The following is a 24,415-nucleotide window of genomic DNA, read 5'->3' on the forward strand; positions in this document are numbered from 1 at the left end:
CTCATCGTCCAGATGGGGGGTGCTGCCTGCACCTGCAGGCTCCCGTGAGCTCCTCTGGGAACTGGAAATGAGAGAAATAATATTACTCTGAGGGTTAAACTGTCATTGGATCAAAGAGATATTCACAAGTAGTTTCCAGAAGCTTCTGCTAGCACCAGATGGAACTATGGGTAGGTCAGCCATAAAGAAACAGGAAAAGAAAGGCTGAGGCCGATAAAGATGGAGCAGACGTAATCACAGTCAGGGGACCGGAATCTGGCAGAGGAGCTGTGTATTTCTAGCCCATAACATAGCCTTCCAGGGCATCCAACTGCAAGATGAATATATTATCAGTGTGATACTGTGATGTCATAAGAAATACATATTTGGTCTTTGTTCTCAGTTCCTACCACAGCGCTCCTAAACGCCTTGTAATTTTCTGAATGATAGGGGTAATAGAAGCATCTTCTGTTATCATATTTTGTCTTAGCCTCTGGTTCCGGACACAAAACCTTCTACGACCCTTGCAATCTCCACAGTAATAAGAGTGTCTTTTCATATGCTAATGAGATGATTCGTGGCTAGGCTCTTAGATAGCTTTAGGATGGGAGGCTGGTCACCAGAAAGCGGGTATCAGCCCCACTCCCCAAGCTCCAAGGAGAGGAGAGATTGAATTAATCACCAGCAGCTGTTGATTTAATCAATCATGCCTACATAATGGAATCTCCATAAAAACTTTGAACAGTGGGGTCGAGAGAACTTTCAGAATGTGGAACACATTTGGGAGGGTGATGTGTTCAAGAAGGGCAAGGAAGCTCCATGGCCCCCACTCTCCACCATACCTTGTCCTATGCATTATTTCGTTTGGCTGTTCTTGAGTTATATCCATTATAGTAAACTGGTAATAGTAAGTAAACTACCTTTCTGAGTTCAGTGAGGTTCCTAGCAGATTACTGAACCTGAGGAGGGGTTGTAGGAATCCCTAATTTATGGCTAGTCAGTCAGAAGTTTAAAAGGCCCAGACACATGACTGTCTCTGAAGGGTAGCAGTCTTGTGGAACTGAGCCCTTCAACTGTGGAGTCTTCACTAAATCCAGGAAATTAGTATCAGAATTGAATTACATTTGACACCCAGTTGGTGTCTATAGAGAAACTGAAGAATTTTTTTGGTGTGGAAAACCCCCACTTTTGGTGTCCCAAGTGTTTTGAGTATAAATGGATCATATTAACCAGCATCTTAAGCTTAGAGCCAGAGAATCTTCTGATCGTCCAGCTCCCCAGGTTCCGTGTCCAGGCTCACTATGCCCTCTCTCACGGGTTGCCTGCAAGAGAATGACATGCCAGCTGAAGGACACTCTCTTCAATGAAGCCTGTCATTGCAGTTCTTCCAGAAGCCCATGACCTCTGAGGTAGGCCACTCAGCCACAGTTCATACTTCTTTCTCACCGTAGAGCCTTCTGCTTAGCTGTTCCAAGCACAGAGAGAGTAGGAGCTGATAACAAGTCCATAGCCCGAGAGGTTTCTATCATTGGACAGGATTTCTCATGGTTTTCCATGAAGTTTTGACCATAGGAAGTGAATGTGCCGAGTGAATATTGAGATGTGACATTCAGAGTTGAGTGACCAGCAGAACTCATGGACTCTGCTTGGGCCCAGAAATTAGATTAAACAAAGACTTCCAAGCAGCTATTATAAATATATTCAAAGAATTAATGGAAACTATGATGACAAAGGCTGAATATATATACAGAGCCTTGATAGAGAAGGTAGAAACTACTAAGAAGAACAAAATGGGACATTCATTTATGGCATGATGGAGTGAGGAGGTCAACACTTCCTCTCACAGAAAATATCAATCAGGACACAACTGTCAAAACATATACATTTACTTCTTAAAACTGAGGAACCCTTTGCTCAAACAGAAATGTAGATGGCAACTCACTTGGTAAATGGAACAAATGAAAACCCCTGATGGTGAAGCAGATCACCCCCTACCCCCAGCTTAACTTGCTGCCTCCCTTGATTAATCTGCAGCACCCTTCTCAGAACCATGGCAATGAACCAGTAAACTGACATTTGGGAGTTGACCTCAGGTTCTTAGGGCCTTTAAAGCTGAGGGTCAGGTTCTGGATTGTCTAATAATAATCCCACCCCCCCACTGGCCTTGGTTTAGCTCAGTGGATGTCATTAGAACCTGTTCCCCCATAGGTCTTTTTAGAAATTTGCAGGGACTTTGGGGTAATCTAATGGTTGGAGGGTACTGCTGGCCTACAGCAGGTGAGGACCAGCATTGCCGAGCACACTAAAATGTGCGGGACTGCACCCCACGTGAAGAATTGTCCTGCAACCCTTGCAACTTTTTTTTTTTTTTTTTTTTTGAGAGAGAGAGAGAGAACGGGAGAGGGGCAGAGGGAGAGAGAAAGGGAGAGACAGAGAATCTTAAGCAAGCTCCATGCACAGTGCAGAGCCTGACATGAGGCTCCATCACATGAACCATGAGATCATGACCTGAGCTGAAACCAGGAGTCCAACACTCAATGGACTGAGCCACCTTGGCATTCGCCCCACCTTGCAACTTTTGAATGTCCTTTCAGTCATTCATTAGGCAAAAATTTTGTTTATAATTATTTGAACCTAGAACCAAACTTACCTTATATATAACAAAAAGTATTTTTTGCAGAATTTTAATAGACACTGAATTGCTAAGAACGAGACTACTACATAAATCAAGGTAAGTTGTATGTTTTTGTTTTGTTTATCACTTAGATTGTTTATCATTTGTTTGTCATTTCAGAAAGTCCCATCACAAAAAATGCCATGGCCTGTGGAATTCGAGCGGCCAATACCACACACTGCATCTGTGAGCATTGTCTCAGTAGTTCATTGTGGCTTCCACAGCATTGGTGACAAATTTTTTTTGTCATATTGATATACATATTACATATTGATATACATATTGATATACATATTACTTTACATATTGATATACATATTACTTTATCATAAGTTGCTTTTCCTTTTCTTCTCTTATACCACAGCAAGGGCATTGAATTGATAAATAGATGACCCTTGAATAACACAGGTTTGAACCGCATGGGTCCACTCATATGCAGATTTTTTTTCGATACGGTATGGAACTGCACATGTATTTTCTTTTCCTTATGATGTTCTTAATAATGTTTTCTTTTCTGTAGCTTATTCAATTGTAAGAATACAGTATATAATACATGTAACATACAAAGTATGTTAATCGACTGTGTATGTTATTAGTAAAGCTTCCCGTCAACAGTAGGCTTTTAGTAGTTACGTTTTGGGGGTGTCAAAAGTTACACAGGATTGTCAACTGGATGGGGTTGGCGCCGCTAACCCCAGCATTATTCGAAGCCCAACTGTATTTTGAAGGTATATGTGTAGGCCAGTTACCATATCTATGAATGTCACACTAGATAAAGGGGTGTTACGGAAGTATTTCTTATAAAATGGGTTTGTTGGGTGAGACAGAGCTGAGAACCACTGACCTGGACAATACTCTTATCATGTCCACCTTCCTGCCACTCCTTTCACCCAACAGGGGACCTAGACAAAACACAAACTAATAAGAAAATGTAGGGTGCTTCAATTAAATGGCAGAATAAATGGTTCCGACTGGGCGTCTGGGAAGAATCCTTTGGCAAGGCTGTTGAGTGGAGGCTGGAGTAACTGGGGAGGTTCCCCGGGGATGGACTTCAGCAGGGCTGGGATGGGGAGTGGGACTTGGAGGAAAGGAGAGGAGCTTGCCCAAGTCTTGCACACGGGGAGAACTCCATACAAACTTGCCGAAGGCAAAGGAAAGAACAGTCTTGGCCCAGACAACGTGCAGCACACGCCGGGCAACCACAGGGAGACACGGGGCTGCTGTGTGCGTTCGACTTCCTTCGACTCTGGGGATGGCAGTCAGTTACGGATTTCACTGTAACAGCACTTTGATGATTGTTTCTCAACTTAGCCTGTCCCCACTGTGAAGGAATAAGTGTTTCCTTTTCTAATTTAGAGACACTAAAAATGGTAGTATTAGAGTCGTTCATTTAAGTATAAAGGTTGCAGATCCTGGTGATAATGGCAGTAGGCACTCAGCTTGTAATAACCTACTGCTTTTTAATAATTAACATTTCAAAAAAACACATTTAACATTTCCAAAAACAATCCTTTGAATGTTTTATAATTGTGCCAATGGCATATAAGGCTCTGACTAGTTAGAACCCCATGTCTGGATGATTTTGACTGCATATATTAAAAAAGAAATTGATTTTTAAAATAAGGACTATTTATACTGTTCCAGAAGAGAACTCCAGAAATAGGGCAGTCCCAAGGCTGGTAAAATCAGTGATTCAATGCAGTTCTCAAGGATCCTGGCTCTTTCCACCTTTTTTCTTTCTTTTCTTTTTTGAACGTGATTTTAAATATTCATATTTTCTTAGTTGTTTCCAAGTGTTCGAGTTCTCGGTCAGACTTGAAAACACTTTAAAACAAGTCCTTGGCAACCTTCAAACTATTGTTGGTGACCTGGATATCCCTGTGGCCATAATCTTGGGACAAGAGGGCATATAAAAAGTCACCTTTCCATCTCTCCTTTCAGTGGTCCTTGCTATTTCTGAGGGGCCTCTGAGGCTGGCTCCCTTCATGGTCTTGAGATGGTTGCCACAGCTCATATTTAGAAGGCCAGAAATAGAAACTGGAATGTTGGTGTCTTGGTTATCTTTTTAAGCTTAAAACAAATCCTCCTAAAAACCCTTCCAGAAAGTTTTCCCTCAAATTTTATTGGCCAGAATTGCATTACATGCTCATGCTCGAACCAGTGGCTTAGCAAAGGGAATGAGACCAGTTGTTTGGTTTCATTCAATCACTATTCATCGTCTGGAGCTGAGAAGGGATCCAACCCCCATGGAAGGAGAGGGCCACTCTGGACAGAGTGAACAAATCAGGCTTCTGACAGCAAGGAGGAAGCAGGGAAAGGCCCTAAAGGAGGCAACCGCATTGTCTGCCACAACCAGGGATTTCCAAGTTGGTTTCTACAGAGCATTTTTTGAAGGAAAAAGGAATTCTTCGGTCAAATAAGTGTGGGAAAGAGTTCAGCAGATCACCTTCATGGGATATTACAATATTACATCATATTAAAGGCTCTGAGAAAACCTATACTTTGTGTTAAATCCAGAATTTCCCAGATGTACTTGACCATGTAAACGTCTGTGAATGAATACCTGTGAACAACCCAACAGAAGTAATGTTGCATGAAACGTCTGCTTGTGAGATACCGGGTTGGATACTGGATATCTGCTCAGCTTTTGTAATAATATTTTAAGTTGGATTTGGATGTTAATGAGTTTTAGGTGCCAATGCACTTTTAAGAAAGTTTTTGACAGTTTTATTTTAGAAAGTTTGCTTCAAGAGCAAAAACGTTGCAGAATTCATTTGTTCCCTTCTCCAAATCAGAAAGGGTGTGGTGGTGGTAGACTGGAGACTGACTTGTTTGCTGAAACTAGAGCTGGTGTAAAGATCTACATTCTAGATCTATTGTTTTCATTACTTAGCCTTTGGAGCAAACAAAACTTAATTCCGTTGGCCAGGGTCAGCTCCAGATAAGATGTTCAGACTTACTCTTATTTTGTTTTCCCGCAGAACACAGGGACAGGAACAATCCAAAGAGACTATCCAAGTCACGTGGCACCTAAACCACTCCAAGGACAACATAATGGTTAAAAGTTTCCAAAATGAGGGTGTGTGGCCTCACTTAGGTCACCAGCCAATTAGAAAGTTTTAATTTAGGAAGCTGTTTCATCTGCTCACTCTGAATCTTCTGTAACTCACTAACAAATGTAATTCAGTGTTCATTCCATGCACAGGGCCCTGGGAATTTCCAAGGTGAACGAAACCAGAGGCGTTGGTCTTGCTTTAAACACGTGCACTATCTAGTTGGGTTCAAGATGCAAGTCCGAGTGTTAAAATGATACCAGGAGAGCTAACTGGTGCCGGGCAACTTCACCAGAGAAGTTACCAGAGAGTATTAATCATGGCTACATGAGACACACCCTGAATTTCTGCCTAAAAACTTATTTTCCTTCGTCCAATCCTCACTGGAAATAAAGAACGTGTTACAACAAGTTGTACAAGAATTTTTCACATAACTCAGTTGAACCTATAGAGGTTCTTAGAAGAACCTGTAGTTCTTCCTTGGATCATTGTTGTACGCAAGTTCCTATGAGTGACAAGTAATTATATGTGAAATCTGTGTACACACATATATTACAATCAATGCTAAGCTCTTTGTTTGTGCCCAAAGAGCTTTTATATACATAGTGTAGATGGGAAAGTGAACATAAATCATTTTCTTGTTTACATGGAAAAAACATGTGGAATTTTTTAAGCCACTGGAAAAATCAAGAAAGTGTTTTTTGAAAAGATTTTTAGATACATGTGTAGAATTCAAATGCTCATGATACAAATATCTTAGGGGGAGAATATCTTTGGATTTTCTGGACCCATCTCCTCTGCTCCCTTCCCTGTTTTCATTTGGACCTTCTTCTCTTTCCTTTGGCCCCGTAACCCATGCCCTGCTCAATTTGGATGATGCTTCCAGCAGTTTCTCCTAAGCGCAGGGCTTTCTGGAAAGGAACTTTGTTTTTTTGGTGTAGAGTTTGGGCCCAGACGGTTCCAACTCTATCAGGTTTTTCCTCCATGGCACTCTCCAGCCTGGAGTCTGGGAACTGCCAGACCCGCTAAAGGCTGCTCTTCTCAGGGGACCCCTCATGTTGTGTCTGTGCAGACAGAGGATTTCTTTCCCTCTCTCTCTCTTCCCTCCTGTCCCTTGAGTGGCAGAGACCTTCCAAACCCAGCCTATATGGGCTAAAAAGGCAAAAGTCAAGAGCTATTTTTATTCCTGGTGATCTTTCGCATATGAAGCATACAAAAGTATTGGTAGCTGAGGGGTCTTGCAAATCTCTGGACCATGCCTTTGTGAGATATGATCACTCAGGAGTTGAAAGTACAGATGGCGCTTCTCAGAACCACGGTGGGGAAATGGAGGAACTACGTTCTCTTTGGATCCAGACGATGTGGGCGGCTTCTGCTTTATGCTGTAATTGCGTGTCCAGAAAAGATAGTTGCTCTCATTGGTCTAACTACAGCTATAAGTGGCATGGAAACTCAATTTAATGAACTTATTCTCTTTTTAAAGGTTTTTATTTCAATTCCAATTAGTTAACATATAGTGTAATATGAGTTTCAGGTGTACAATATAGTGAGTTGAATTTCTTTTATTTTTTTAATTTTTTTTTTTTTTAATGTTTATTTTTGAGAGAGACAGAGACAGAATGCAAGTGGGTTAGGGGCAGAGAGAGAAGGAGACACAGAATCTGAAGCAGGCTCCAGGCTCTGAGCTGTCAGCACAGGGCCTGATGCGGGGCTCAAACTCACGAGTTGTGAGATCATGACCTGAGCTGAAGTCGGTCGCTCAACCAACTGAGCCACCCGGGCGCTCCTAGTTGAACTTATTTCTTATTGCAGTAGGAAAAAAAGAGAAGAGTTAATGGGTGATGCCACTGAAACACAATGAAAGAGTCCCTTGGTTTTTGATCGTATTTCATTAAAGAATGAACCCAGTGCCTGTTACATAGCCCTCTGCTTATAAGAGTGCTCCTTGGTATGACGGGTAGTGTCCTTCTTGCCATTCAAATGGCTGACGGGTAACCTGCACAGATACAGATGTGTCATCCTCTGTGAAAAGAGAGATCATCAAATGAAGGAGATAAAGGATATTAAACTTCCTACTTATAGTACGAATACACATTCAAGCATATAGAAATTTCAGTGGGAAGTGAAAACCAATGGAATCCACATTCCCTGAGAGCCTACTATGAGGCAGGTGCCCTGCTGGACACAACACATATTATGTCATTTAATCCTCAAACTGTATGAGGTAGATGCTTTTTTTTTTTTTTTTTTTTGCATTTTATAGGTAATAAAGTGAGATCAGAGAGAGGTTCAGTAACTTATCCAAGGCTCCACAGCTCAGATGTATAAGTACTAGGTTTCAAACCTAACTTTGTCTCCAAAACCCATGTTCTTTCTGTCATGCCATGTTGATATGACTGACGGGGAGCTGAATATCACGACTCAATAACTACTTGACACTATAGATGGTAAGAATTTGCCCTGTGATTTTTTTTTTTTTTAAAGTAATCTCTATGCCCAACATGGGCCTCGAACTCACAACCCTGAGATCAAGAGTCTCATGCTCTACCAACAGAGCCAACCAGTTGCCCCAGCCCTGTGATATTTAGCCAGCTAGTTTTTATGGGGTCTTTTCTGCAATGTGGTGAAAATACAATGGGAAACACCATGAAATCAAATCATGGGGACCTTTGGTCAATCAAGGTTTTCTGTTCTTGGACATAAGAAATGTACTCCCTCCTCCAAAAATGTCAAGGTCAGGGATTAGTTTCCCCCAAACACTTTTTTTTTTTTTTTTAATGTTTATTTATTTGTGAAAGAGAGAGAGAGAGAGAGAGAGAGAGAGAAGTGGGGGAGGGGCAGAGAGGGAGACACAGAATCCGAAGCAGGCTCCAGGCTCCGAGCTGTCAGCACAGAGCCCCACGCGGGGCTTGAACCCACGAACCATGAGATCATGACCTGAGCCAAAGTTGGACGCTCAACCGGATGAGCCACCCAGGTGCCCCTCCCGCAAACACTTTTGAGGTTACCACTTGGGGTAACTACAGATCTCTTCCGCTCCTACACCTATCATCCTTGTTGATGTTCAGTACACTGGCACCACAGTGCTGAGACGTATACAGAATTTCAAGAAAAATGCACAATTTAGGAAAGGACTGTCAGTAACAAAAGCTGAAGAAGACTTTGTATTTCATGCTCAGTAAACAAAAACAAGATTTTTATACTTCTAGAAGATAACCTATTTGCTTCTCCTTACTTGTAAAGAATGAGATTAATTTAGACTCAAGCACCACATGGTTGCCTGGCAAATTCAGAAGGGTTAGACTTGAAAACCCACCCCCAGAAAAGGAGGGTCAATGGAGCCAAAGGCCATGCAAAAGAAGGGGAGGCCCAGGAGGGCAGGTAAAAGGACAGAAATGGACTCGCACTAAAAGGAGGACCAAAATAGTTTTTTAAAGCAACAAGACATGACTCTCTGCCTATCAGATTGTAAATCTGTAATGTAAAGATTGCTCAGTTTTAGGAGGGCGAAGGGACAGGGGCGCTCTCATATACGACTGGTGAAAGTAAATTAATACAGTTCTTGTAGAAGGTGATTTGGAAATATATGTGAGAAGTGTATGGTACAAGTCAGTGGTTCTCAAACTTTAGTATGCATCAGAATCACCGAGAGGCTCATTAAAACACAACTTCCTGGGCCCCACCCCTAGAGTTTCTGAGTCAGCACTACGGGGGAGAATCTGAGAATGTGTATTTCTAACAAGTTCCCGCATGATGCTAATGTGGCTGGTCCAGGGAATACACTTGGGGAACTACAGGTATAAAGGGTTAGGCATTTGGCTCTGATGCTTATCAGCTGTGTGACTTATACAAGTTACTTAACCTCTCCCTCTGTTTTGTTTTTCATTTATTAAAAATTGGAGACAATGGGGTGCCTGGTCAAACCCCACCCTGTTGTAGAGATTACTTAAAAATAAGATATTTGGGGGACGCCTGGGTAGCTCAGTCGGTTAAGTGTCCGACGTCGGCTCAGGTCATGATCTCATGGTTTGTGAGTTTGAGCCCCGTGCTGGGCTCTGTGCTGACAGCTTTGGAGCCTGCTTCGGATTCTGTGTCTCCCTGTCTCTCTGACCTGCCCCCACTCTCTCTCTCTCTCTCTCTCTCTCTCTCAAAAATAAAACATTTTAAAAGATAATAAATTATTTTTTAAATCTGGGGACAACAATAGTGTCTACCTCATACAGCTGTTGTGAGAAGTAAAAGAGTTAATAAATGTGAAATGCATGTAGGAAGTACTCTGTAAATGTTAGCTCAATACATGTTTCCATAATTTAAAATGCTCATTATGGGGCACCCGGTGGCTCAGTCAGCTGAGCATCAGACTCTTGATTCTGGCTCAGGTCATGATCTCACCACTCATGAGATCGAGCCCTGCGTCCAGCTCTGCACTGGCAGCACAGGGTCTGCTTGGGATTCTCTCTCTCCCTCTCTCTCTGCCCCTCCCCTGCTTGTGCACTCTTGCTTTCAAAATAAATAAACATTTTGGGCGCCTGGGTGGCGCAGTCGGTTAAGCGTCCGACTTCAGCCAGGTCACGATCTCGCGGTCCGTGAGTTCGAGCCCCGCGTGGGGCTCTGGGCTGATGGCTCAGAGCCTGGAGCCTGTTTCCGATTCTGTGTCTCCCTCTCTCTCTGCCCCTCCCCCGTTCATGCTCTGTCTCTCTCTGTCCCAAAAATAAATAAACGTTGAAAAAAAAAAATAAATAAAATAAACATTTTTTTAACGCTCATTTCTTTTGACTTGACAATTCCAATATCTAAATATATATCTTCAGAGAAACATTTATATCACAACCTAGATGCAATAAATTCCTTAAAAAAATTTTTTTTTAATCTTTATTTTTGAAGGAGAGAGAGAGTGCAAGTGGGGGAGGAACAGAGAGAGGGAGACACAGAATCCAAAGCAGGCTCCAGGCTCCGAGCTGACAGCACAAAGCCTGACACAGGGCTCGAACTCACGAACCGTGAGATCATGACCTGAGTCGAGCTTAACCGACTGAGCCACCCAGGTGTCCCAATAAATTTGTTTAAAACACAACTTTATAAAATGAACTCAAAAACAGCAAATCTGTATGGCTCTATAACATTTAAAGTAATTCAATTTCTAATTAAAGTGTTTCTCATAGAGAAAACTCCAGAAGTCCTCACTGGTGTCTTCTACCAAACCATTTAAGGAAGAAATAATACAAGTATTGCACAAACTCTCTCAGACCACAGAAGATAAAACATTTCCCTGATATCATTTTATGAGTCCTGCATAACCTTGACACTAAACTTGAAAGGAACATCACAAGAAAATTATAGACCAATATCCTTCATGAATATAGATATGAGAAAGTCTTAAAATATTAGCAAATCTGTCGTCGAAAATCAACCTCTGGAGCCAAAATATGTAATGGGAAGACAGAGTTTGGGTATAAAGAGGAATAATAGCTTTATTGCTTTGCCAGGCAAAGGAGGCTGCCTTCAAAACTGCAAGCCGGCCTCTAGGAACGGGCTGTGGGTTTTATAAGGAAATACAGTATCTAACTGGTTTTGACAGGAATTTTGTACTACTGCCAGACTCCTCTGTCCTGTCTTCAGGGTAGTATGGGGTTCCTGAAATGAAAGGAAAGACAGGAGGAAGGGAGGCTGGGGGAAGAGAGGGAAAAGATTAGTGTAAAATCGAGCTTTGCTGAAACATTGGTGCAGCCATTTTGACTTTGGTTCCACTTTATGCTTTTAATTGGTTTCAAATCAAACCCAGTAAATTAGGAAGATGATAATACACCATGACCCAAATCTGTATTTGTTTCCTATGCCTGTTGTAACAAATTACCACAAATTTGGGGGCTTAAAACAACAGAAGCTTATCCTCAGTTCTAGAGGCCAGAAGTCTGAAGTCAAAGTGTCAGCAAGGCCACATTCCCTCCTGAGGCTAAAGGAGAATTTATCCTTGCCTCTTCTAGTCTCTGGGGGCTGACAGCACTTCTTGGCTTGTGGCTGCATCACTCCAACCTCTGCTTCCATCTTCACATTGCTTTCTCTTTGTGTTTATCCCAGGAACGCAAGGCTGTTTTAACATTCAAAAATCAGTCAGCGTAGCCCCAGATACACATCCTATATAATTCCCCTCACTTGAGCAGGACTTGTGAATATGATGAAATAGTCATATCAGTGATTACATTATATTATATAAAACTCTGCTGTAGCAGACTAGGTAGGAATTTTCCTGATGACCTTGAAGAAGCCAACTACATGTTGTGGATGGAGCAGGTCACATGGCAAAATAGTCTCTAGGAGCGAAGGATGGCCCTCCACAGACAGCAGACAAGTCCTATAACCACAGAAGCTGAATTCTGCCAAAACCTGGTGATCTTGGAAGAGAACTCCAAGCCTTAGATGAGATCAAAGTCCCAGTTACCACCTTGAGATCTGGTAAGACCATGAGCAGAGGACCCAGTTAACACATGACCACACTCCTGACCCACAGAAACTGTGAGATAATAAATTTTGTGTTGTGTTAAGCCAAAAACTTTTTAAAGTTTATTTATTTAAGTAATCTCTACACCCAAAGTGGGGCTCAAACTCACAACCCCGAGATCAAGAGTCACATGCTCCTCCAACTGAGTCAGCTATCGACCCCCTGCCAAAAAAAAATTTTTAAGGTAATTCATCATTGTAACAGCCTCAAGGAGAAAAATCATGTAATCATCTCATATGCAGGAAAAGGGATTTCACAAAATGCAGCACCTGTTCATGATTAAAACTTGTCAAAATAGAAGTAGAAGGAAACTTCCTCCATTTGACTAAGGGCATCTGTGAAAAACCTTTATCTAATACTACCTAATGGTGAAATATAGAATGCTTTCTGAGGCAGAACATTACAAGGTGTTCACTCTTACCAGTTCTATTCAACATTGTATTGGAACTGCTAGCCCACGCATTTAGGCAAGAAAAGTAAATAAAAGGTATTTAAGTTGGAAAGGAAGAAGTGCAACTGTCTTTATTCACAGATGACACAATTGTATATGTAGAAAACCTAAGAGAATCCTCTCCCACAAAACAAAAACAAAAACACAAAGCTATTAGAACAGTGAATTTGGCAACGTCACAGGTTATAAAGGCAATATGCAAAATCCAATGTCTTTCTCTATATAACAACAAATAACTACAAAATGAAATTTCATCCATCAACAATTCTACCTTCCATAAAACACTAGAGCACAATTCAGCCAAGTTATTTGGAAATTTGTAACAAGGATTGCCTTTTCTCCAGTCTCCAATTACCTGTTTCTTATTTCCATATGATACCTTTACCGTCCGTATTTCTACCAACATTCTGTTCGTGATTATTGATGTGTTCCCTAAGAAGATTCTCTAAGAGAACCTTTCTCTCCAGCTCTCTTATTTCTTTCAGAGCAATCACCAGAATTGCCTCTAACATTCCATGTTTCTAGCCTGTGCCTCAGATTCCTCCAACCTCCCCCCATCCACCAGTTCTAAAGCCACTGCCACACTTTTAGGTACTTGTTACAACAGCACCCCATTTCTTGGTACCAAAGTCTGCATGAGTTGCTGTAACAAAATACCATAGGCTGGGTGACTTAAACAATAAAAATTTACTTTCTCACAGTTCTGGAGGCTGGAAAGTCCAAGATCAAGGTCTGGCAGGATTTGGTTTCTGGGGAAGGCTGTCTTCCTGGCCTGCAGATGTAGCCCTCTTGTTGTGTCCTCACATGGTGGGGAGAGAAGGCTGTGGGGAAAGAGAAGAAAAAGTGGGGAGGGGGAGGGTGGCATGCAAGGAAAAAGGGAGAGGGGAGAGAGCTGTCTGGTGTTTTTCTTACAAAGAAACTAATCTCATTATCAAGGTCCTATCCTTATAAATTCACTTGACTTTAATGACTTCAATAAAGGCCTCATCTCCAAATATAGCCACACTGGGGATAAAGGCTTCAACATAAGAATTTTGAAGGAATACATTCAGTTCACAATAGCATTTTTATGTGAAAAAGTTCAGCAGTACTTTATGAAAAAGTCTAAGCAGCAGAAAAAGTCTGAAAAAGAAAAAGGAATGTACTTAATACATCTTAATGTTTTAAGTCAGTATTTTCTTTTCTTTTCTTTTTAATATGAAATTTATTGTCAAATTGGTTTCCATACAACACCCAGTGCTCATCCCAATAGGCGCCCTCCTCAATGCCCATCACTCACTTTCCCCTCCCTCCCACCGCCCATCAACCCTCAGTTTATTCTCAGTTTTTAAGAGTCTCTTATGGTTTGCCTCCTTCCATCTCTGTAACTTTTTTTCCCCTTCCCCTCCCCCATGGTCTTCTGTTAAGTTTCTCAGGATCCACATAAGAGTGAAAACATATGGTATCTGTCTTTCTCTGTATGACTTATTTCACTTAGCATCACACTCTCCAGTTCCATCCACGTTGCTACAAAAGGCCATATTTCACTCTTTCTCATTGCCAAGTAGTACTCTATTGTGTATATAAACCACAATTTCTTTATCCATTCATCAGTTGATGGACATTTAGGCTCTTTCCGTAATTTGGCTATTGTTGAAAGTGCTGCTATAAACATTGGGGTACAAGTGCCCCTATGCGTCAGCACTCTTGTATCCCTTAGGTAAATTCCTAGCAGTGCTATTGCTGCATCATAGGATAGATTTATTTTTAATTTTTTGAGGAACCTCCACACTGTTTTCCAGAGCGGCTGCACCAGTTTGCATTCCCACCAACAATACAAGAGGGTTCCCATTTCTCCACATCCTCTGCAGCATCTATAGTCTCCTGATTTGTTCATTTTAGCCACTCTGACTGGCGTGAGGTGATATCTCACTGATGAGGAGTGACGTTGAGTATCTTTTCATGTGCCTGTTGGCCATCTCTTCTGCCCAATTCTTCACTGGATTATTTGTTTTTCTTACTTGACACATCTCCAAAGGCAAGGGAATTAAAAGCAAAAGTGAACTATTGGGACCTCATGAAGATAAAAAGCTTCTGCACTGCAAAGGAAACAATCAACAAAACTAAAAGGCAACTGACGGAATGGGAAAAGATATTTGCAAATGATATATCAGACAAAGGGCTAGGATCCAAAATTTGTAAAGAACTCACCAAACTCCACACCCGAAAAATAATTAAGTCAGTATTTTCATTTCTTTCCCTTATATTCTCTCATTTAGAACAAATGAACAAATGTTCCTGTTAGGCTTTTGCTGGTCCAAGCTGGCTTTCTACTGCCTGCAAAACAGATTGATGCTATTTGAGGCTTTAAAATTCCCACCATTTAAAATGATCCAGCATTCTTCAGATCTAGAACAAACAGTCCTAAAATTTGTATGTAACCAGAAAAGAACCCGAATAGCCAAAGCAATCCTGAAAAAGAAAACCAAAGCTGGAGGCATCACAATCCCAGACTTCAAGATGTATCACAAAGCTGTAATCATCAAGACAGTATGGTACTGGCACAAGAACACTCAGATCAATGGAACAGAATAGAGAACCCAGAAATGGACCCACAAACATATGGCCAACTAATCTCTGACAAAGCAGGAAATAATATCCAATGGAATAAAGACAGTCTCTTCAGCAAATGGTGCTGGGAAAACTGGACAGTGACATGCAGCAGAATGAAGCTGGACCATTTCTTACATCATACACAAAAATAAACTCAAAATGGATGAAAGACCTAAACACAAGACAGGAAGCCATCAAAATCCTAGACGAGAAAGCAGGCAAAAACCTCTTTGACCTTGGCTGCAGCAACTTCTTACTCATATATCTCTGGAGGCAAGGGAAACAAAAGCAAAAATGAACTATTGGGACCTCATCAAGATAAAAAGCTTCTGCACAGTGAAGGAAACAATCAGCGAAACTAAAAAGCAACCGACAGAATGGGAAAAGATATTTGCAAATGACATATCAGATAAAGGATTAGTGTCCAAAATCTACAAAGAATTTACTAAACTCAACACCCCAAAAACAAATAATCCAGTGAAGAAATGGGCAGAAGACACGAATAGACACTTCTCCAAAGAAGACATCCAGATGGCCAACAGACACAGGAGAAAATGTTCAATATCACTCATCATCAGGGAAATACCAATCAAAGCCACACTGAGATACCATCTCACACTTGTTGGAATGGCTAACATTTTTTTTTTTTTAACATTTATTTACTTTTGAGACAGAGAGAGACAGAGCATGTACGGGGGAGGGTCAGGGAGAGGGAGACACAGAATCCAAAACAGGCTCCAGGCTCTGAGCTGTCAGCACAGAGCCCGACGTGGGGCTCGAACTCACGGACCACGAGATCATGACCTGAGCCGAAGTCGGACGCTCAACCGACTGAGCCACCTAGGCGCCCCTGGAATGGCTAACATTAACAGCTCAGGCACCAAAAGGTGTTGGCAAGGATGCGGAGAAAGGGGAACTCTTTTGCACTGCTAGTGGGAATGCAAACTGGTGCAGCCACTGTGGAAAACAGTATGGAGGTTCCTCAAAAAACTAAAAATAGAATTACCCTAAAACCCAGCAATTGCACTACTAGGTATTTATCCAAAGGATATAGGAGTGCTGATTCAAAGGGGCACATGCACCCCAATGTTTATAGCAGCACTATAGACAATAGCTGAACTATGAAAAGAGCCCAAATGTCCATCGACTGATGAATGGATAAAGAAGATGTGGTGTATATATACAATGGAGTATTACTGGGTAATCAAAAATAATGAAATCTTGCCATTTGTGACAACATGGATGGAACTAGAGTGTATTATGCTAAGTGAAATTAGTCAGAGAAAGACAAGTATCATATGACTTCACTCATATGTGGAATTTTAGATACAAACAGATGAACATAAGAGAAGGGAAGCAAAAATAACAACACGGAGGGAGACAAACAATAATAGACTCTTAAATACAGAGAACAAACTGAGGGTTGCTGGAGGGGTTTCAGGTGTGGGAATGGGCTAGTTGGGCAAGGGGCATTAAGGAGGACACTTGTTGGGATGAGCACTGGGGTTATATGTAGGTGATGAATCACTGAATTCTACTCCTGAAATCATTATTGCACTATACGTTAACTACTTTGTATGTACATTTAAGAAAATTAATAAATGAAAAAATTGAAAAAAGAAATGATCCAGGAAGTCTATGCCAAGATACAAAAGTGATGCTAATGACTTGCCCTATTGTCTGCTCTGTGTTGGGCATCACGACAGGTGCTGAAAGTGCAGAAGGAATGGAATCCAGGCCCCCTGTCCACAAAGAACTTACAGTCGGCTACGTACATAGTCCTGTACTTTCAAAGTTACTTTCCTAGGAATGGTAAGGAGTTTATACAGTCATGCACTTTCTCTTATCCAGGTGGCTGGTTAGAAAGGCAGCTATGGTCAAAGAATAGTATTCCGAGAGAAGCTCTACCCTACAAATAGCAGGGTATTGAATAGATATGGTCAAGGCCAAGCAGTGAAGCAACCGGATGGGTGCTGTTATCTATTTTAAAGAGAAATGGAAGTTCTGTGTTTGTGCCATTTAAACATTCTTCAGTTCACTCCATGGTGCCTTTGACTATTGGAGTAACTGTATTAGATTCATCAAGTAAATCATAAGGGGCAGTCAGATAAAACAGAATGTCCTTATAAAAAGGGGAAAAAAAATCCAATGCCACTCTAACCCACAAAATGCTGCTTATTTGTTTTTTCTAAAACATCATTCTAATTTTCATTTTTTTTTTCTAGAAAGGATGTTTTCCTTAGAAATGTTTTCAAAACTATTGCTTTGCTTCTGAGGTATCTGTAAGCATTGCGTCTGTGGTTTGTGACATCATAAGCATCCTGAATAAAATAACATATTGCAACTCACAAGGAGACTGCATCTCCGCAGGACAATTGTAATCTGAAAAGCTTCTAGGTGCACAGATACAATTTTAACGCCACAACTTATTAACAGGAGTTTTGCTGTACTTAAAAAAAATCCACATAGAAACAAAGTCAATTAAATTTTATTACAACCAAGAATATAAAATAAATGCAATGTAATTTATTTTAGTTTTAACAGTCATTTCAAGAAGGATGTCAGGACAACTCAAAAGCGGGAAACACTCAGCTCCAAAGCGGTTGCCCTCCTGCACCCCACGGAACACGCCCCACCGGAGCGCAGCCGGCTCTGAGCGTGCACCTCGCAGCAGAGTGTAAAGCATATACACAGTCATCTCTATAATCGTAGAAAGAGGGGTGCGTGCAGAAATGGACTGAAAAGAGAGACAAAGACAGGTACACTTCACAAGTAGGAATTATGAGAATTACAAACTAGGCAGTTTAGAAAGGGTATATACTACATAACATATATAAAAAGTACTTTAAATTGTTGTTAAAAAGGACATCTTCAGTCCAGATTTTGCGTAATACTTTTAGTGTCTACACAGACAAGTCTTTAAAAAAATTAAATAGTATTAATTTACTAAATATTTAGGAGATAACAGTGCATTAAGGATTTTTTTTTTTCATATAATACATACATATCACTCCTTTGCAGTGATAGCATATAAGAGTAAGTATGGCCTTAGGTACGACACACTTTTAAAAAATCCTAAAACAATGAACTTTGTTTTATGACATCTGTGACTACTCTTGAAGATTACGGGGGGCCTCAACTGCTATGTTCGATATAAAACATTACTTATATTTGAATCCTTCAAGCCTCCTTTAGGCTACCTGCCATTTCACTGCCTTTCTCCACTCCCTAGAAAGATATCGCCACAGAGTTTAGGATTTGCAGTTTTCATAGAATTCTTCCTTCATCGTATAGTTTCTGCTCCATGGTTTTATTCAAAGCAGATTAAGCTGCAAATCTTATCATCCAACACTTTTTTTCTTTTACCCTTAGCAGAGAAAACAGCATCATTTTAGAGGCATACAACCAGCAGTTGCTTCCCTGGGGATGAGGCAGGGAACATGTAGGCAAATATCGTCCCTTTCCATTCTTACATGTAAATTCTGTTTATAAGAGCAAAAGAGTAGTGCAGAAGACCAAAGTTCTAAGTACTAAAATTTTAAAACCACACAGATATAAAAATATACATGTCCTTGGCTTTTGTATGTTACTGCAGGATCCACTTTCATCACAAGGATTGCTTCAGCTCATAGTAACAGCCCTGCCGCCAGACTCCCTTACCCTTGAGCTCAGCTGTCCTGAAACTTCTAGAATCCCTTTATCCCAAACACACTTCTCACCAGAAAGCTAATTCAAAAACTGATTTGAATATGGAGGGCAGAAAACCTTCACTTTTATTCCTTCCTTCCTAATTTTTTTAAATGTTTATTCAGTTTTGAGAGACAGAAAGACAGAGCGCCAGTGGGGAAGGGGCAGAGAGAGAGGGAGACAGAATCTGAAGCAGGCTCCAGGCTCTGAGCTGTCAGTCTGGAGTGTGGCGTGGGGCTCGAACTACTCACGGAACTGTGAGAAGTCGGGCGCGTAACCGACTAAGCCACCCAGGTGCCCCTCCTTTTTTCCTTTCAATAACCTTTCTTGGTTTGGGTGTTCTCATGGGCTGAGGGATGTCCCCCTCCCCCTGCGTCCTCAGGGAACATGACAGTAATAAGTTTTCTGGAATGAGGTCACTTGGGGACCACAGAGGTAAATTTTAACGTCAAAAAGCTTCACAGATCTCCCCCGAGGTCCCAGTTTAGGGTCCATACATATGTTAAAGGCTTTGTTCCCCTTTACAGGGAAAAGGAAATCATGAACCACGATTATTTCAAGGGTAATGGGCACCAGTGGGCATCGCCAACTCCAAGGCAAGAACAAGAAGAAAAGGGCCAGTATGAGCACAGTGACCAGAGGAAGGGGGATACCTGGCTGTATCTTGGAGAACACTGTGTATTAGGAAAAACTGATGAAATCCCCTCACGGTTTGCCTATCAGTTCTGACAATAAAATTAGCTATATGCAAGGAAAGCAGGGTAGTCCTGTGATTATACAAACACATGTCACAAGAACTGTATATCAAAGTTGCTTATAAAGCATGGTATTTTGGTCCATGCACATATTTTATTTGGGCTTTTCTCTTGTTAAATGTAAGGGCCCCCTTAGGGCAGCAACAGGGCTTCTGCTTTCATTTAATTTCCTACAACCGCTTAAGGAGTGCGTTCTGCCTATAAGGTCCACCCCATTGTTGTTGAAAGGCTGCTGTGAACATTTCAAACCTAAAGTAATGCCTGTTGTGCTATTTCATCGCTGGCTTTCTCAGAGGTGGACGAACACCTCTTGGTAACAGTTTATTACACAGCAGAATTTGGAATAATAACTCTATCCAAGTGAGTTTAGAAGTAAACAAAAGGACCTTCACACTCATAAGCCATTCCTATCATCCCCGGAGAACTTTCTGTCATGGAATGGATCATAAGTTCCTTAAGGACAAGAAGTATGTCTTGCCCTTTGTGGCTTCCACCCAGCATGGCATTGGGCACGTGGTGAGGGTGCAGTGAGCATCTGATGACCAATAACTCTGGACAGTGAGGCTTCAGGGCACAGGACAGAACTATATACAGGTAGCTACATTATGCGGAGGGCTATTAACTTCTCCTTAAAACAAACAAACAAACAAACAAACAAAAATGGAAGGGGTGAATTATCAGAGAGACAACTAGAAATTCCTTCCAATGGAGTATGTCAACTGTTTCATCTTCAATGTTTGATGAGTGTCACTATACAGCTTTTATTATTAATAAGCATTATTATGCTGAGATCAGTAAGGTCCTTGCTGGCTACAGTATCACATCAATAGTGCAAAATGTATACTGGCTTCTGTCTAAAATCTTACTTTACTTGTATATGGACCCAGAGTATCATTACCAGGTAGATAAGTTCACAAAGAATCGTTTAAAAAATGCATATAACTTGCATATACAACAATCAGCTATTTCTTCTAGCTCAAGAAAACGTTTAAAACAGGGCTAGTGCTGCTAGTAGCATTCAGAAGAACACAAATTTCTTGCCCCTTACATTACAATGGGAGCTCTAAGACTCTATATTTCCTGTGACTCTGGGGGGTGAGGCGGTCCTTTCACTGGCTAAAGAACTCAGCCTCTAATTCATAGATCATGGAAATGCAAATATGCACTTTATCTCGTATAGTCGTGTATACTATCTGCCCATAGTTTTTTAGGCACAATTATTAAGTTTTCTCCTAGGGGCAAAGAAAGCATTCAGTGCAATGAAAAGATTCTTGATAGAATTAAGTTTCAGTAACAACAGCAAAATTATGCATACATAATACATACTTCAAACATGAATAAAACCTAAATTCTTAACATGCTTTAAAAATAGTCACTCTATGTCTAATGCAAATATGAATGGAGAACACTGCTCTTAATTTTAAAAGCAGATTAATTTGCAAATTAATTTTGCAGGCTTCTATTTGAGTACTCTTGATTATGTAAGGAAGTGACTCAAGCTGGCCCAGATGCGAAGAAACCAACAGTTCTTTAGAGAAGCCAACTTTATGTACAATACACACTCAAAGCTTTTCCTTCAAAGGTAAACGATACATCATCCTTTGATCAACATTACTCCTTAAAGAAACCCTAGTGCAGTTAATACTCTCTTCCACTTTCTGGTGTGGGGCACCAGACGGCTGTATTTCATCAAAGCTCTTGAAACCCTTTTTCAAGGCAGACTTAGCTACATGAAGGTTAAATTAGAATTCTTACTGAATACTCTTCAGAATAAGGTGATTCTGGGAACTACGTTCCATATGGATGATTGATTATGTCAAAATTACCACACAATTCAGTTCTTCAGAGCATAAAGCATAGTAACTGCGAAGATCTAGGCTGTTTTTGGTTGTAGGTTCCCTCTGTCCCACTGTGTGTCTTTTCTTAGACCTTCCCTGAAACTAGATAAATAAAAACATAACAGCAAAGTACTTTGGGACAGTAACAGTTTCTGTTTAAGACTTCCATGAGCAAAACAGTCATATTCTGTGAAAACAACGTAGTGCTTTAAAAGGTGCATTTTTACCTGTGTTGCTAGATCAGTTCATGAAGTAGAAAACTATACACCACTGGAGTCTTGTTTCTAAAACATTAAAATCCTATTAAAAGAGCTTTGAAAAGATAAATCATAGTGATTGCTACAGCATGAGAAAGGTGCACCAGGAAATCCTTCCAAAAAATGCTGAAGGTTACAGAAGTTAAGTGCTGGGATTAGATCAGACGCTGTATCAAAGTCACAATGGAACACATGCAGGGAAAGGGTGTCGGGGAAACTTCACAAAAATCTTCTTTAAGTCAGTAAAGAAGAGACGTCCGTCCGTCCTGCAAAATGCTCAGTATGTAGTCTTCCGCCCAAGTGGGTGAGTTTTAAACGGCAGCATCGTCTGCATTTTTGGTTGCTTTCCATGCGGACATCATATTGCTGGGGTCTGTGCCCTGGGCCGCGGCAGTCAGTAGCGGTGGCCCTGGTGAGTCGGGTGGTACTGCGCGCTTTGCTGGGACGAGGAGGAGTAGCCAAGTGTGCTCTGGGACTGGGAGGATCCCTGAACGCTGCTTTGGTAATTCAGGCGAGAACTGGAGTGCTGGGGGAAGGAGAAGGAAAAGGGAATCACTGGCTCAGGACTTAATCACAATAGGATGGACACAGGAGCCATTTTCAGAGGCCCCTGGTTCCCATCGGCAGCTGACAGCTAACTTGAGCTCCTTAATATGTTTCGCTTCTTTGAAATGACAGGGTGCCCTCACTGTAACATGTTCTGGCAGGCATGAAGTTTGGCTGGATTTCTTTGGGACGTGAGCCGCACTGGCAAGAGAAAGGCAGAGGGGAAACCTGTGCTGACCCACTGTTCTTTATACGAACTCTGCCTATTCTCTGTAAAACTGAGATTTGCAAACGAGAATGATCGATTTGGCACACTGCATTAGCATTCATAGTGCATACTGATATGCTGTTAATTTTCTCATTATAAATAACAATGCTATGATCAAGAAGTCATTTCTAGAGAAGAGAATTTTCAGAGGTAGAGGCTGGAGTGGCAATTGCCAACATGACAAAGCAAGGCAGACTGGGCAGGATGTGGCGGCAATAAGTGGGTTTTATAAATTTCAGGTAATATTTACAATAAAAAAAAATGTTCGTACATGAAAATGCCCTTCACGGAAAGCAGAGACAAATGTATTTCAATTCAATGTCTTGTTATTACCTTAAATGGAACATTTACCTTCATGGCGCCAAGGGCAAATATGAAAAATTATGCAAAAGGAAGAATTCATCTATAGAATAAGAACATGGGGTCTAGTTAAAGGTAAGCATAGCTGGAGCCTGTGTCCTTAACTAAGCTCAGAACGCTGGTTCTTTCCATGAGCAAAGTGGAAAAGATCTCACTAATAAAATTATTACTTGGAGTAAAAAATGTAAATGACCTTGAGGTGGCACTATGGATTTAAGGAAGGACAAATCAGCAGGGTCCCCCAACACAGTGTGCAAAGGCTGCCAAACATGATGTGGGTAACAAAGGTAAAAGAAAAAAGTAAATTTCCCTACAACCTACAGCCCACTGACAAGTCCTTGAGACAGGCAGAGTGACCTTACTCTAGGAACTCAGCTGCCTGGATGTTAACACTTTGCTAAGGGCAAAAGGCAACCTTAGCTTAACATTATCCCAACCTCTAGGATCCTGTGAGCTACTTTAACATATAAAAATGCCTTTGGAAACTTCCTTTATCTCTACTCCCCAAGATATATGTTAGCCATCATCCTCCAAGCATATGGCCCCCTGGTATACATCTGAAGGGTCTCCTGACTAAGTTTTACTAGACACTAGTAAATGACCTTTTCCTAACAATAGTTAGCCCGCTCAAGGTCCTGAAAATCTTGCTTCCAAATTCCTTAGGGACTTATGCTATCCGTAACCCCCTCCCAACTTGAAAGTATAAAATCATTCACCCATCACAACCCCAGTGCAGCTCTTTCTACCCACAGGTCCTGTCCCTGTGCTTTAATAAAACCACCTTTTTGAACTAAAGACTGCTCAAGAATTCTTTCTTGACCATTCACTCCAAACCCCAACATTTCCACATCATTTTGGTGCCCAATGTGGGGTCTGGGTTTTCGCATCTGGACGCCAAGCCTCGGTGCAAACTTGGCACCAAGTACTTGGGTAAGTACTTCCTTTTCTCTTCCTTTACTCTCATTTCAGGGGCTTTTCAGGGAGTATGGTCTTATTGGAAAACTTACATGTTGATTGCTCAGGCTGCAATCCTCTGTGGCTACTACTCTATGGGAAGGAGAAAACCTACCTTTTGGATGAAAGTTAGTATCATGGCCGAAATGATAATGAGACTCAGAAACTTGATGTCCTCCCTTTATTCCTATCTGTCTTGGGCACGGGACAGCCACCTAAGTCACTAGCACGGTTGCCGATCTTAAGACTTCTCATTGGTCTAACCAGATCCCCTTGACATCCCTGGTCTAGCTGCTTCTGGCCAGAAGACCTTCACTTGGAGCCAGCCTAGAGCAGTACCCAATTTAATTAAAACCCAACTGGGACTGTTTCCTAGGGAAGCCGGCTGTAAAGACTACATGTGTTGGGATGTTGCTTAGACCATGATGGATTTCTTTTTAAAAAAACACTTTTTTAAAAATGTTTATTTTTGAGAGAGAGAGACAGACAGAGGGGCACAGAG

At 41.3% G+C, this 24,415-nt stretch overlaps 1 protein-coding gene across 8 annotated transcripts in view; it reads right to left on the bottom strand.

Moving 5' to 3' along the window:
- Positions 1–17,720: 17,720 nt before the first annotated feature.
- The window catches only part of CDK19 (cyclin dependent kinase 19), a 196,413-nt gene continuing 189,718 nt past the window's right edge, over positions 17,721–24,415 (bottom strand). For all 8 annotated transcript variants that reach the window (XM_045499282.1, XM_045499283.1, XM_045499284.1 and 5 more), the window contains one exon: positions 17,721–22,311. In XM_045499282.1, coding sequence (XP_045355238.1) covers positions 22,180–22,311 — 132 coding nt within the window. In that variant the 3' untranslated portion in view covers positions 17,721–22,179. The remainder of the gene's footprint in view (positions 22,312–24,415) is intronic.

Source organism: Leopardus geoffroyi, chromosome B2, assembly GCF_018350155.1.
Source record: "Leopardus geoffroyi isolate Oge1 chromosome B2, O.geoffroyi_Oge1_pat1.0, whole genome shotgun sequence".
Taxonomy (NCBI): domain Eukaryota; kingdom Metazoa; phylum Chordata; class Mammalia; order Carnivora; family Felidae; genus Leopardus; species Leopardus geoffroyi.